This window comes from Contarinia nasturtii, unplaced genomic scaffold (assembly GCF_009176525.2).
Source record: "Contarinia nasturtii isolate CC-2019 unplaced genomic scaffold, AAFC_CNas_1.1 Cnas_scaffold_414, whole genome shotgun sequence".
Classification (NCBI taxonomy): Eukaryota; Metazoa; Arthropoda; class Insecta; order Diptera; family Cecidomyiidae; genus Contarinia; species Contarinia nasturtii.
Window position 1 is genome coordinate 2,194,691 of NW_022197768.1, and position 13,607 is coordinate 2,208,297.

At 32.3% G+C, this 13,607-nt stretch overlaps 4 protein-coding genes across 8 annotated transcripts; 2 read left to right on the forward strand and 2 right to left on the reverse strand.

Annotated features, from left to right (window-relative positions):
• Positions 1 to 2,174: 2,174 nt before the first annotated feature.
• On the forward strand, positions 2,175 to 4,403 carry LOC116338663 (RNA-binding protein 28). The gene is made up of 5 exons (XM_031764073.1): positions 2,175 to 2,278; positions 2,339 to 3,114; positions 3,191 to 3,562; positions 3,649 to 3,807; positions 3,879 to 4,403. Exons 1-5 carry the CDS (start codon positions 2,245 to 2,247, stop codon positions 4,401 to 4,403), a joined length of 1,866 nt encoding a protein of 621 aa, XP_031619933.1. The 5' UTR covers positions 2,175 to 2,244.
• Positions 4,404 to 4,501: 98 nt separating this feature from the next.
• Positions 4,502 to 6,033, reverse strand: LOC116338779 (the record flags this gene model as incomplete). The annotated part of the gene is made up of 4 exons (XM_031764243.1): positions 5,541 to 6,033; positions 5,319 to 5,484; positions 4,947 to 5,246; positions 4,502 to 4,879 (listed from the first exon to the last, which is right to left on the reverse strand). Coding segments are annotated over exons 1-4 (1,188 nt in total), but the record flags the coding sequence as incomplete, so codon positions are not given.
• Positions 6,034 to 6,237: 204 nt separating this feature from the next.
• LOC116338778 lies at positions 6,238 to 9,556 on the reverse strand. Its single transcript, XM_031764242.1, has 10 exons — positions 8,992 to 9,556; positions 8,651 to 8,827; positions 8,339 to 8,529; positions 8,006 to 8,249; positions 7,785 to 7,911; positions 7,271 to 7,564; positions 7,062 to 7,194; positions 6,804 to 6,947; positions 6,596 to 6,729; positions 6,238 to 6,520 (listed from the first exon to the last, which is right to left on the reverse strand). The coding sequence occupies exons 1-10, from the start codon at positions 9,204 to 9,206 to the stop codon at positions 6,359 to 6,361; spliced, it is 1,821 nt and encodes a 606-aa protein (XP_031620102.1). The 5' UTR covers positions 9,207 to 9,556; the 3' UTR covers positions 6,238 to 6,358.
• A 96-nt stretch (positions 9,557 to 9,652) lies between these two features.
• LOC116338917 lies at positions 9,653 to 12,376 on the forward strand. 5 transcript variants are annotated; one of them, XR_004200941.1, is made up of 6 exons: positions 9,653 to 9,743; positions 9,876 to 10,206; positions 10,276 to 10,638; positions 10,701 to 11,235; positions 11,298 to 11,600; positions 11,671 to 12,175. XR_004200941.1 is itself a non-coding variant. In XM_031764486.1 (5 exons), the coding sequence occupies exons 3-5, from the start codon at positions 11,147 to 11,149 to the stop codon at positions 11,966 to 11,968; spliced, it is 687 nt and encodes a 228-aa protein (XP_031620346.1). In that variant the 5' UTR covers positions 9,712 to 10,206; positions 10,276 to 10,638; positions 10,701 to 11,146; the 3' UTR covers positions 11,969 to 12,376. The 5 variants fall into 5 exon arrangements, 2 of the variants coding, with proteins under 2 accessions (XP_031620346.1, XP_031620345.1); XR_004200939.1 differs by having other exon boundaries at positions 9,732 to 10,067; positions 10,162 to 10,206; XR_004200940.1 differs by having other exon boundaries at positions 9,732 to 10,067; positions 10,162 to 10,206; positions 11,301 to 11,600.
• The last annotated feature ends 1,231 nt before the right edge of the window (positions 12,377 to 13,607 follow it).

Below are 13,607 nucleotides of genomic sequence, written 5' to 3' on the forward strand. Positions count from 1 at the left end.
TACGAAAATGAACAGTGATATTTTTGAGAGATTGCTTAATTGACCGAAATAATTAAATCCATTTTATATTGTTTTCAGTTTCGTACTAAACAAAATCAAACTCAATTTGCAAGACGATGAAACATTTTCTCGACGAATGACAACACAAAAATGACTGTATTATACCATCATTACGCGCCAATTCAATAAAATGTGTGTCAACGCATATATGAAAAAGTGTGAGCGACACGGAGTGAGGAAAGACATCGAGAAAAGAAAAACAATTATGCTAACGAAAGGGACAAAATGCTCATCATTAATCTCAATAAAATTTATGGGCGGGCGAAAAAAAAAAACTGAAAATCACACAGTAATGAGCAATTTTTAATGTGACAACGAGGACAAAAAAGATGATTTCCATTTTTGAAATAATATATTTTCATTTTTCTGTTGGGTTATTGCTTGGCACATGGAATTCATCAGTGTACCATCATCCATCCAATCATTTGAGCTGTTTCAGCAATTTCAACGAAGAATACCCAATCTTGTAGATGACCTACTTTCATTTGGCGCGCACTGCATACATTTATCCATTATAATTTTTTAATTGTAATATAACTTTGTAATTCGTTTCACTCCGCATGCCGGAAATATGACAGATATTTTTGGTGCATCGAATTGAAGCAATTTATTGATTTCAAACGTAATTCACATGCTATATAAAATGTATAAAAGTTTTCACCGCATATTCGTTCCAAGTGGTTGCTAAGTGGCCAATGCAACGAGAGCACACACACATTCACTCACTCAAAAAAGTTCAACTATAATTTCCGATGATGAGTGAGATAGGAAGCAGGCGAAACTAGCAGCAGCTCAATTTTTAGTTTATTTTATTTTGTTCGCCTTTGTCGAATCGGATTTTTTTTTTTATCATGAAACTAGTTTTGATGCATGCAACAAAATCATGAAAACTATCACATTTATACTCTGTGAATGAGAAAAGTTCCAAATGAACATTCTTTTTCGTTTGCATAAATTTAATAGCATTTCAATGTTGAACAGTTAGAAGTCTGTTGATTGCATTTCATTCAAACTGTAAATCAGATTTTAGTTTGAAGTTTTGCACTGTCGTTTTTCTTTAAATTTCAATTTATTGGCGGTGTGAATACGAACGGACAGCACCAGTATGGGTTTTGTCACAGTTTGGCCAACAAATTTGTTTGGAATTTATCACGAAAAAAAAGCGTTGCAAACTGTTTGAAAAATTAAATATTTTTGTGGTTGTATGACATGGTTATAATGCATTTGACTTTTTTATTACACGCACATGTCTTGTCCTGAAACATTTTATACAAACGATTTAAGCGACAGATTAAATAAAAAGAAGAGAATATTCCATTCCACATTTTTTTCGAATATAAATTGCAAAACGACGAATCAACGTTCAATAATAAAATAATTAGTATAATTGATTCAGAATGTGGAATATGGAAATTTGATTCAAAATGCATCCAATCTATTCGTTCCACTTTCAAATGGCTTGGGGCTTTAATTTGATTAACCTTTTGTTTGCTAAAGCAAAGGTTGTAATGCATCAAACCATATACTGAAGATGTAAATCAACAAGTGCGAGCACAGCAAAATGATTTATTGGACAAACAAATATCCAGCATGCTTACAAATTAATTAGTCTTATTTGTTTGCTGTTGCGTTTATAAATGATGCATCACGGTTTAAGGCAATAATTTGCATCGTTATATAATTTTGAATGGGCTGGCATACACGAGCCATATCAATTCGCATGGCCACCGGGAATGAGCAATGCTCATCTATATCATTTCGCTGAAATCTGATCGGAATTCCATTAAAAATGCTCGAGATTGATTTTGCACATAATAAGGCACCCAGGTGTTTTGAAAGATGTGGGCTCGTATGCAAATCGCTTTCAATTTGATTAAAAGCAATTTTCGAAATCACTTCCAATATACATTTGCTAAACTTTCTATTGAAAAAAAGTCCAAAGCCAATTGGATTACAACTTAATTCAATTCAGAATTGATAATTCATGAACAAGCAAAAGTTTCGGCGTTAAACTATTCTAACGTCTCACCAAGAGAGGTCGCTCTCATCGAAAGTATAAACAACACACACACACATACACACAATCAGATTTCACACGTGCGTAAACCATGATGTATTTTGACAGTTTGCCCATTCAAATCAACATAACCGCAACGCAATATACATCGACAGCAAAACACAGCAATGGATGAAGACATGGATTTCGAAACCGTTCCAAGTAAATAATAATCATTTAATATATTCTAATTTTCATTTTTAAAAACATCTGTTTTTTTAGAGGAAAATTTTGGTAATGATCCGACCAAAGCGAAAAAGAAATTTGTACATCCAAAGAAAACAGCAGATGAACGGAAATCAGAGAAGGAGAAACGTAAACTTCGAAAGGCTCGTGTTATTTTACGAAATTTACCATTCAAAATAAGCGAAAGCGATTTGTCCAAGGAATTTTCGAAATATGGCCCGATTAAAGAGTGTAACATTTTAAAACGTGAAGATGGCAAATTGGTGGGCTGTGCATTCATTCAATATGATAAAGTAAATCATGCGGCAAAAGCAATCCATCATGCCAATGGCAAAGATTTATTCGGTAGACCGGTTATCATTGATTTTGCGGTCAATCGAAAGAAATTTGTTCAACACATACGCCAACAAAAAGAGCTGAACAACCAAGTGAAGGTTAAAAATGAAGATGACACCGAGTCAATGGAGATTAAGCAAGAGAGTGAAGATGAAAACAGTGCGAATGAATCGGAAGACAATAATGATGATGAGCACAGTGAGGAGGAGGCTAGCGAAGGCGGTGAACCAGATGATGACAACGAAAACGACGATGATGAAGAAGAAGAGGACGTCAAAGATGAGAAGAAACCCATTCATCAAAAATCAAATGATGTCGCTGAAGGATGCACGGTATTCATCAAAAACATCCCATTCGAGTGTACAAATGATGATTTGTATAAAGTGTGTCGTCAATTCGGGCCTTTATATTATGCTGTCATTACGGTCGATAAAGTGTCTGGCCACAGCAAAGGAAATGGATTCGTGAAATATCGGGTATATATTTTTGGTCCAATTAAAAAAAAAACACCATCGTAATAGTGAAAAATAATAAGAAGAATTTTTTTTAAAGACAAAGGAATCGGCCGATATGTGTTTGAATGCTGGCACCACATTTAAATTGCTTCATCAAATTTTGGATCCACAACCGGCATTATCACGCAATGAAATTCAACAGAAGAAAACTGGTGAACAAAAGCAACCAAGAGATTCACGAAATTTGTATTTATCAAAGGAGGGAACTATTTTGGCTGGTACACCAGCAGCTGAAGGTGTTTCTGCATCGGATTTAGCGAAACGATTACGATTAGAACAAAGTAAGAATCAATCGTTGAGAAATTTAAATCGTTTTGTTTCAAAAGAACGTGTAACCATTCATAATATACCGCCGAGCTACGATGATGCAAAACTCCGAAAAGCTGTCGTCAAAGCATGCGGTTTAAAGGTATGTTCAACATTCCTCTCAAATGTTTTTGTTTTTGTTGTTGTTATCGACAATATAATTAACTGAATATCAATTTTTTGTTACAGCCAAAAGAGTGTAGGGTGATGCGGGAAAATAAACCATCACTCGGCCATCCAAATGGAAAATCAAAAGGGTACGGATTTTTATCATTCAAAAGTCATGATGAAGCACTGAATTGTCTCCGTAAAGTCAACAATAATCCAAAAGTTTTTGGAAAGAATAATGTAGGTTTCTTTTTGAAATTCAATCTTCTCGACAAAAATCCATTAATTAATTAACTTTGTTTATCCAACAGAGACCAATTTTGTCATTTAGCATAGAAGATCGTGCTGTACACAATATTAAAATGAAGCGAATGTTGAAGTCACAGCAAAAAAATCCATTGTGCAAAAAGAAGAATGTCAATAGCAAAAATAACAATAACAACGAAACTGATGTCAAACCAAATGCAAAGGCATTAAAAAAACTGAAGAAAAAATCATCGAAAAATGAGACCAACGAAAATGGTGACATCAAAGTGGCTGAATTCGCTGGAACAACAGCTGAAGAAGGAAGTAAATATAAGACACGACCACAATGGAAACTCCGAGAGGATAATGTGTCTCATAGCCGAATGGTTAAGGCGCAAAAGAAAATGCTGAGAAAACAAAAGATACAGCGTGACATTCGAAATGAAAAACGACAAATTGATCGTACAAAAATGAAAAAACGCAATCCAAAAGATGTCGATAGTTCACTAGTAAATAAATATTTAAAAATTTTACATTCGAAAGACGAATCACCAAACAAACCGAAAAGATCCAAATGGTATATTGATTAAAATATTTTATTTTTTTATTTTCATTTTGTTTTTAATTAAAAAATAATAATAATAATAATAAATGATTAAAGTAAAAATTGTTTTTTATTAAAATAAATCAATAAATTTGTGAGCAATTTTTGTGCTTTTGGATTGGAATAAATTCTCTTTCGAAATGCAAGACCGTCTTCCGATTTGTTTAAAAATTGTTTCACATCATTGTCGCCTGCATCGTCCATAGAACGCAATGGAACAATGAATAAACTGAAAAATGCACCAAAACAACCTCGCAATTCAAATTCGTGTTGAAGTTGTTCTTTAGTTGGTATAATTGTTGATGGCAGTTTTAGCTTTATCATTGCGTCGATCAATTGCTCAAAATAGTAATCAAATAGTTGATCGTACTCTGTCGATGTCACCGTATCGTTAGATGATGAAAAAACTAAGTAAGATAGATCGAGAATGGGTGAACCGAAATAGCATGTTTGGAAATCCAACTGCAAAATAAACATTTCCATTTATGAAATATTGTTTTAAATGCAAATTAAATGAAAAAGAACGTACAAATAATGGCAATGCATCAATGTTCGAATCCATATTGAACATAATATTCATCGACCATAAATCGCCATGATTTAATACATTGATCGTACTGTGATTGCGTTCAACAGCTGTGCAACATTTTTCAAACACTTTCTCAATTAATTGGCTTAATTTTCGAACAATGTCCAATAAATCGGAGCGATTTTCGAATGCCTGAGAGCAGCTATATACGGCATTTTCAAAGAGTGTTTTATAGTGCGGTGAACCATTAAGATGTACATGTGGCTTTTGAAATAAATCATATAATCGTTGGGAAGTGTCCTAAAAAAATAAGTTGACATCAATTTAAAATGAAATAGTCCCTGATTAAAAAAAAAAAAACATATTATATACGTTGGTATTTATTTTAACAGATGCAGCATGCCAAAGAGCCAGCGCATTTATACATTGTTTCAATTGATCGAAGTTCAGACCTTGTGTTCGTGCAACGTTTTTGTAATTGCTTAAAGTTAAATCTTCCAATATCAAATAAGATTGTTGCCGATCACTGCTATAACATCTGTAACAATCATAATGGTATACAATGATATCAAGATAGGATAGAAAATGATGTACCTGGGTGTTAATTTCATTGGAATGGATGCAGCCATAAGAACACTCTCCATTTTTGGAACAATTTCATCGTAAATACAAATTTCTTTTGCAAAAACATCATGACTTCGAACCAATTGTTCGCCCAATGATGCTTTAATTATGAATTGTTTGCAATGAGTGCCAGTATCATTGGAATATTCAACATTTGCTCGAATCAAACAACTACTATAGTTGTCGCCATTATCAAATGCCGGTAGTATAGCAAACCTTATAATTTTATTCGTTAATCCATCTTGATTTAAAGCTCTTTCAAATAAATTGCTATTTAACCAAGAATATTTTCTAAAGATTTCCTGAGAAGCCATTTTAAATTTAAAACAAATTAAAAACCAGACCGAACAATCGAATTCACGTCCATTTTCTTTTTGTTACCAATACACACACATACACTACGTTGTGACGTTCAAAGTACATTTATGTTATTTTACGATCACATATATGCTTGAGTTTGGTTAATTCTTTCTCCACTTTCTCCAGCTTCCTCTTCTGGCATTCTAAAAACTAATACTATTGTCGAAAAAGATTTCGTGAATATATATATATATTTATTATATGACATTAAAAACTTATTATGAATGTACTTCTGTTTCATTTTTTTTTTTTTTGCAGTTTTCTTTGTTCCATTTATTATCATAATTATTCATACTTATATTCATAATTATTCAATAAAAAAAAGAAGTATGCTATTTGAATTTAAAAAAAAAGAAAGAAAAAAGGTCATTGGATAGAACAATTTCGAACATATGATTTGCATATTGTGCAATGTGCTAAGTTGGCGCTTATAAATCGTCTAATCCAATATCCAGTCCATCATCCAAGCCATCATCGGGATTCAAATCGTCAAATAGATCGTCATCAGCATCGTCGTTGTCGTTGTCTTTGTCTGTGTCGGTTTCCTTATTTTCTGGCGTTTTCTGTGGGGGTTCTGCATAGTCATCAGGCTAAAAATAGAAATTGAACAGAATATTATATGTTTGATTTTCACATTAATGTTTGTCACACACACACACACATACCTTTTCCTCTTTCACATTTGATATATTTGGAGCACTTTTCAGCTCCCAATGTTGGCTTCCATAACTCTTTGATCCAGAGTTTTCATATTCATTATTATCGTCGTCATAATCATTATCACTGCCGTCAAAATCACCTGAATTTTTATGAAAACATAATATTAATAATCTTTTCCATACATTCAATCGATAAATCACATTAAATACATACTATGGCCAAAAGCATCTTCTTCATCGTATGGATCGTTGTCTCCATCGTAACAGAAACCATCTTCCGAATTATTTTCGTCCTCAGAGACTGGCTCTTGTTTAACATTAGTACCAAGAAGAGTATCATTTGATGCGTTAAGTCCATCTATAAATCAAAAATAAATTTAAAATATTAGTAAGTTGAATGACGAATGGAACCAACAATATTCGTAATATTATAATTTTGAGAGGGAAAGATAGAGAGAGAAAAAGATCTTACAGCCTTGTTTTCGCAGTTCTTCTGCCTTCTCTTTAACATTTGCTTTGCTATCAACCATTTCATCGTCAAAGAGTGGTGCACCTGATGGTTTTTTAACTTCTTTTTTATCACCATCAGTGCCTTCTCCTTCCTCCTGCAATACCATCATTTCAATTAATAAATGTTCAATGGTCATGAAAATGGGCCCAAATTTAAATTGATTAATTTACCTTTTTGGTTTTTTTGCCTTTTTCTGATAAACCAACGCTGCCTTTGTTGCGTCTAAATCGAACAACCAGACTTCTGGCGTCGATTGTTAAATTATATGTACTTTTAAATGCTTCCATTGAATCTTCGACAGAATCGTAGTGAAGAAATGCGTAACGCGTAAATTTTGTACGTTGAGCATAACCAATATCAATTCGTTTTGCCGTTGGAAATTTCTCTTTGAAAACTGTAACATTTAATTTTGTTGGTAAATTACCAACATACAGTGTATATGGATCTAGTTGCTCGGGCGTTACCTATTTCGTATTCATTGATTTGAGATGTTATTTATGGTACGGTATATCCGTTTTCGTTTTTACCACCATTTTTATTTGGTTTGTTTTTGGTTTCAGTTGTGAATAGTTACAGTGAAAAAGTCAGTCGGTCCCAGCGATTTTTTTTTTCTTCCAAAAATCGTTTTTCCATTTATCCAACTGAACATTTTTTCACATTAAAACTAAAAACAACGGCACTTACTTCAGAAACTTCATGACGAGTTATTTTATTTTCCACGGATATTTTACCGGTGCCAAATTCGATTTGTGAAATTTCTTTTTTCACTTGTTCGATATCGGCATCGGGTTTTAATTGTACGAAACAGTATCTGTAGCGAAAAAAAAAAAATCATCCAATTTAGTAATTTGAAGTGTGTGTAATTTGAATGGAATAGAGCAAAAAAGATGGTGGAATTATCTTACCGGGCTCGGGATGGTTGTTGAAAATGAACTGTTTCAATTGCGGGTGAATATGAGTGAATTAATGCTTTGTTGAGTTCAGGATCAGGGAATCGTAAAATTAACATGGGCACCTTTTTTATTAAATGATTATATGCATTTTCTAATGTTAATGCTTTATGTGCGTCTTCTTTGTTCCACTCTTTTTTGCATGTGTACCGTTCAGACATTGGTTTTCTACGTGCTTTTTTATTAACCTTGAGTGTGGCTGTAATCATTGAAAACAAATGCCATCAGTATAAATATGCATTGAATAGATGCATCAAAATGTGCACATTTCGACACCAGAATACTTACGTTTTGGGGAATTATTATCTTCTGGTTTGCCGTCATTCGGTTTATTTGATTTGGACGATGTGCCCGGCATACTTGAGTTAAGATTTGAACCATTTTTCTGATTATTGTGATTCTGATGATTTTGATGATTTTGATGATTTTGTTGACTGTGATGGTTTATATTCTTTTTATATGGCCCTAAATTCATATACCTGCCAAAAATACAATCATATTAATATTGTCCATGTTTTTTATTTCAATTACAGTCCGATTTTCAAAGTTAAAATAATTTCCACAGAAGAAAAAAAAAATGTACAAAAACTCAGTACGTACCCCTGTTGATCGGGTCGAAGTGAATTTCTAGAGGGTGTGCGACGCATATTATTGCCCATATTTGGATTTCGACGTGAATTCATTGAATTGTGGGGTGGAGGGGGTGGTGGCGTCTCTATTGGAGGTCTGTCCAAAGGCAGTGGCGGCGGTGGCTGCATCGGATTGTATAATGCCGCACTAAAGATCATTAAAATACCATAAGTATTAATTATAATTTCATCAAGACATAGACCAATTGAAAATGGTCGGCGTCGATACAAAGGTTAAGTACGACAGAAAAAAAAAGTGAACAAAGATTGAATGCTATTTTTTTTCAAGAAAATTTCTTAAATAAATTCTACCTTGGACTACTCCATTGCATCATCATATTTTGCGGCTGATACATATTCATATTTGCATGATTTTTTGGATCGGTCCGAGGATCGACCCACATCGGTGATTGATATGAATAATATGAGTTGCTGCTCGATGGTGATTGAGGTATCGGTGGACGATTATCACTTGTAAATGAGAATCGTTTATTTTTATTGGACATATCATCACCGTGTCGCTTCATTTTGATTTCGATAAATTTTTTTCGCTGCGTTTTTTTTTTGTAAAAATCTTAGCTAAACAGCCGCTGTGCTTTCTTATATACACGAAATTTGAAACAAATATAGTCTGAGTCTATACAACAATTCAACGCGAAAACTAACGCGCTTAGAATTTTTTTCCCTTTATAATAAAAATATATTCGGCATTCACTCAATACACATATACGCAATGAATATAACTAAATATTAGATTTAAACTATCACTTGTCCCTATAATAAAGTTTTTAGTTTTTATCTCTTTTCAGTTATTCTTAACACACTTTTCTTTTTAATTGAAGAACTAAATTAACACCATGTATCACTACTGCTTTCAACAAAATACTCTGAAATTTCAGTGCTGTTTTGACATTATGCTTGGTTTGGTTTCATAAAAATCAAAATGGTGTCCAATGGTATTCATAGTTTTCAAAACAAAAATCTAGTACACACCGTGTACATTCTCCTCATAGAATCGAATTGACTGGAAAATGGAGAGAGATTGCATGTGAATCGAACATAAGGTCTCACTAATAATTTTAATACTTTTTTAAATATTTTCCTTCTTTTTAATTATTTTTTGGAAATTCTTTTAAATTATTTTCAACTTTGATCATTGCTACTATGTGCTGAAACAAAAACATACATTTATACAGGATTTCTTGAAATTAGTGTAACCGTTTCAAAATCATGCAGCACATAGAATTGTTCATCAGACAGAAAAAAAAGGTCAAATGTTATTATAAAAGATTTGAACGAAAAAAAAAATCAAAAACAATTCATGAAATATTTTTTCGAAAAATTTTGATTTCAATTTTCAACTTCAATGTGGACACCGCATTACTATCGTAAGTGCGATGAAAGAAAAACATAACCAATTTTTGTTTGCTATTGTTTAAAAGACTCAAAAATGAATTCAATTTTACGGTTGGAAAAATTCAGAATTTTGGGAAAATATATTGTTGGGAGAAACACGTGGCAACCGGAGTAAGATACTTTTGAATGACATAAAATGGTTGTTAATCAAGAAAATTAATGAATTTCGTTCGTTTTCAGACGATATTTTCAAACCAGTCAAATAGCATTAAAGCAAGTGCTTACCAAAACGCTACGAATCAAACATGAAGATTACTATAAACGAATGGATCGTGTACCGCAAGATTATGAAATGATTTATAAATTTCCCTTGCAGTATACAATGAATTTTGGTAAAATGCTTTCTGTTGTCGTCCCCGTTGGTCTATCATATGGCTTGTATACTTGGCTATTCAGTACAACCGAGGCCGTACAATTTGTTGGATCACTTGCTGCCAGTGAAGATCAGCTGTTACTTTTTGTCATGGTTCTCTTTGGCACAAATGCGATCGTTTATCGAGTTTGTGACGTGTTGACACTTCGAATTTACCGAAAAGATAAATCGTAATCATATAGTCAAATTTCGAATAAAAAATTAAATCTTATGAATATTTCTATATTTTCAGTTACATAAGGATTCAACCCAGTATGATACCCAGATATGATATAAAAAAGTATTTTGAAGAGGGACAAGTGAAAGAGAATTTCAGCGCAATATCAGTTTTTAGAGGTCTTAATTATAAAATCAATAACAAAACAGCATTGTTAGTACCCGACCGATTTCGAAAATCAAGCGATTTATACCAAATGCTTGATGTTTCTGATTCGAAAAAGTATAAACCGGAATAATTCATTATGTAGTTAGTTATGTATCGGTAATCGCAATAAAATTAAAATTGTTATCAAAATTGATTTTTATTGGTGAAAAATCAACAACATTCAATGTCGTTTCAATATTGCGGCATTTTTGACATTTCTCATGCCAGACAGTAAACAGATAAAAAAACGTCAACACTGCCAATGATTGTGGTTATGTATGATTCATTTCGTATTTTAATCTTTGGTCACAATAATGAATTTCATTCCACAACTATGCAATGTTAGTAAATATGCCGGTGTTAATTTTCAGATAAAAATTGCTCGTCCCATTTTCATTGAAAGGTATGACAATTCATTGAAATTAAAACCAATTATTTTATTAAGTATTTTTTTTTAAATTTCAGCAGGAAATGGTTATCAACGAACAGTAAATCGATTGATCGGAAGAAGAAACAAGATGCAGTAGACGAAAAGTTTCAATTGATCTATAGTCCACCGCATTGTCATTTACTCTCAACAGGTAGATCAGTATGTGCATTGGGTTCCATCATTTGTCCACTATTCCTAGTCGCATACGCTTTCGATCCGAGTGCCGAACAGCTTTCAAACTATGATCTCGCGCTGATGGGAGGAGTGGCAATTTTTTCCATTGTTGGATTCTACACTTGTCGATATTTTCCATTGCGAGTTTATAAACATGAGAAAGAGTATTGATTTTTGATTGATCAAAAAAAAAAAATTGATTTTGTTTTAATGCTTTTGTTTGTTTGTTTGCAGGTACATTGCAATTATGCCAGGTGTATTACCAAATATGAATCGAAAATTGTGCTTTGCAAAAGGCGATCTCAAGGAAAAAAAGCGAACAAATGGCTGGTTCAAAAATGTAGCCGAAAAATTAATTTCAATTTTTTTCAGTGATTCACGTGCAAAGCTTCCAACATTTTACAAAGTGAATAACAGTTACATTAGTTTAACAACAAAATGTTTTGAGAAACCAATTCAATTGTTGGAAATGTTTAAAAATACCGAAAAATACGTTCGAAAAATCAAACAATTAGAGTCACAAAAACGATAAATTTTAATTTTAATATGCGAACACGCATTGGTCCGCGAAACAAGGAAAGATTTGAATTTTTTTTTTGAATCAAACACTTACATTTGATGAGTTCGATTGTAAATATAATTTTAAACAAATAGTTGTTGAACGATCAATTATAATGTCTTGAATGATGAAAGAAGAAATATAAATGAAACCTGACACATGCGTAATGTTTTTTTTAAATATTTCTTTATTTTCGATTGTTTCGTAATTTACAAAAAAAAAAGATTTGTATGTTTCTTTTAAATACGTACTTAACTTAGGGCAGATTTCGGAAAATTTTAATTTTACCACATGAGAAAATCAAAAGAAGAGACTTCAAATTTAAGAGAAGAAAATTGTATAATAAAATAAAAAACTCCTCTTCCTTTGCTGGATATGAAATGCTAAAAACAATTAATATAATTTGTTTTTCCGTGTAAAATGGCATTCTTCCGAATTCTGCTTATTTATTTTTTTAAAAACTGTACGACGGTTGTTTTATCTATTCACAGCAATTCGTCTATATATAAAAAAATATAATTATTCGAAATACTGTCTGAATTATTACATTACTTACATTTAATTAATCTTACTAATTGATAAAACGTTCACTTAATTTGTTCTACAATCGCACTGATAATTGCTTTTTAGTTCATTTCGACAGTTCAGTTTTATTGCTAAAATTTATTTTACTATTGTTCGATTGTGATAGATTCAGACGAAAAGAAAAACGATGACAAACAAATGAAGGAAAACTTTTTTAAAATGTAATGTTTCCGTAAACGCTTTTTTCCTCTGTCCTTGTATCCAGTCATTTGCTATTGCTAATTCTTATTTGTACAATGCGCTAATCTCGCTTCAAAACTCTTCATCAATAATACATTCAAAAATCGGAACAAACGTTTGTTTGAGGTAAAGTCCAGAATCGAAGTTTGTTACGGCATACGAGTTGAAAAAAGAAAAAAACAAAAAAATCTCTCTTTGCTGGTGGCTATTAGTGCATTTTGTTTATAATTGGACGTCACTAAAACGTGAATCAGAATTTTATTGCTTGTTGCTTTGGGAAGTAGGAAGTAGGAAATTTGATAAAATCGAAATGTAGTCGAAAAAAAAATTAGATTGTGGATTTTTTTTTTCAATTTTTAATCAAATGACGATAAAAAAATGGTTGTGCACACGATAATCGCAGTATGGAGCATATAAATCAATATTTGAGATAATTTTTTCGTTTTATTTCTTTGTTCGTTGCACATTTGGTACTTCATCTAAAATATATTTAAAACTGTTTTGGTGGTAACCACTTCATTCATACGCAAACAGGCTTTGAATATAAAAAGTGCTGAGTATTTTGTTCATATGAAGAAAATTCACAAAACGAAAAAATTAATTAAGACAACACATATGCAATCACACACAAAAAACGATTAAAGTACATAGCCGATTTGATTTTCAACATAAAAAAATGCACACATTTGATAGATAAATCACAATCGATCACAATGTGGGCATTATTTGAATCGACCATATACTTTTTACGCAATAAATAGGCCTGTTACTTATTGTAAAATGCAGTCGATCGTTTGAAGTTTACATTTCATATGGAATGCAGTATTGTTGCGCTCTGGCCGTATTT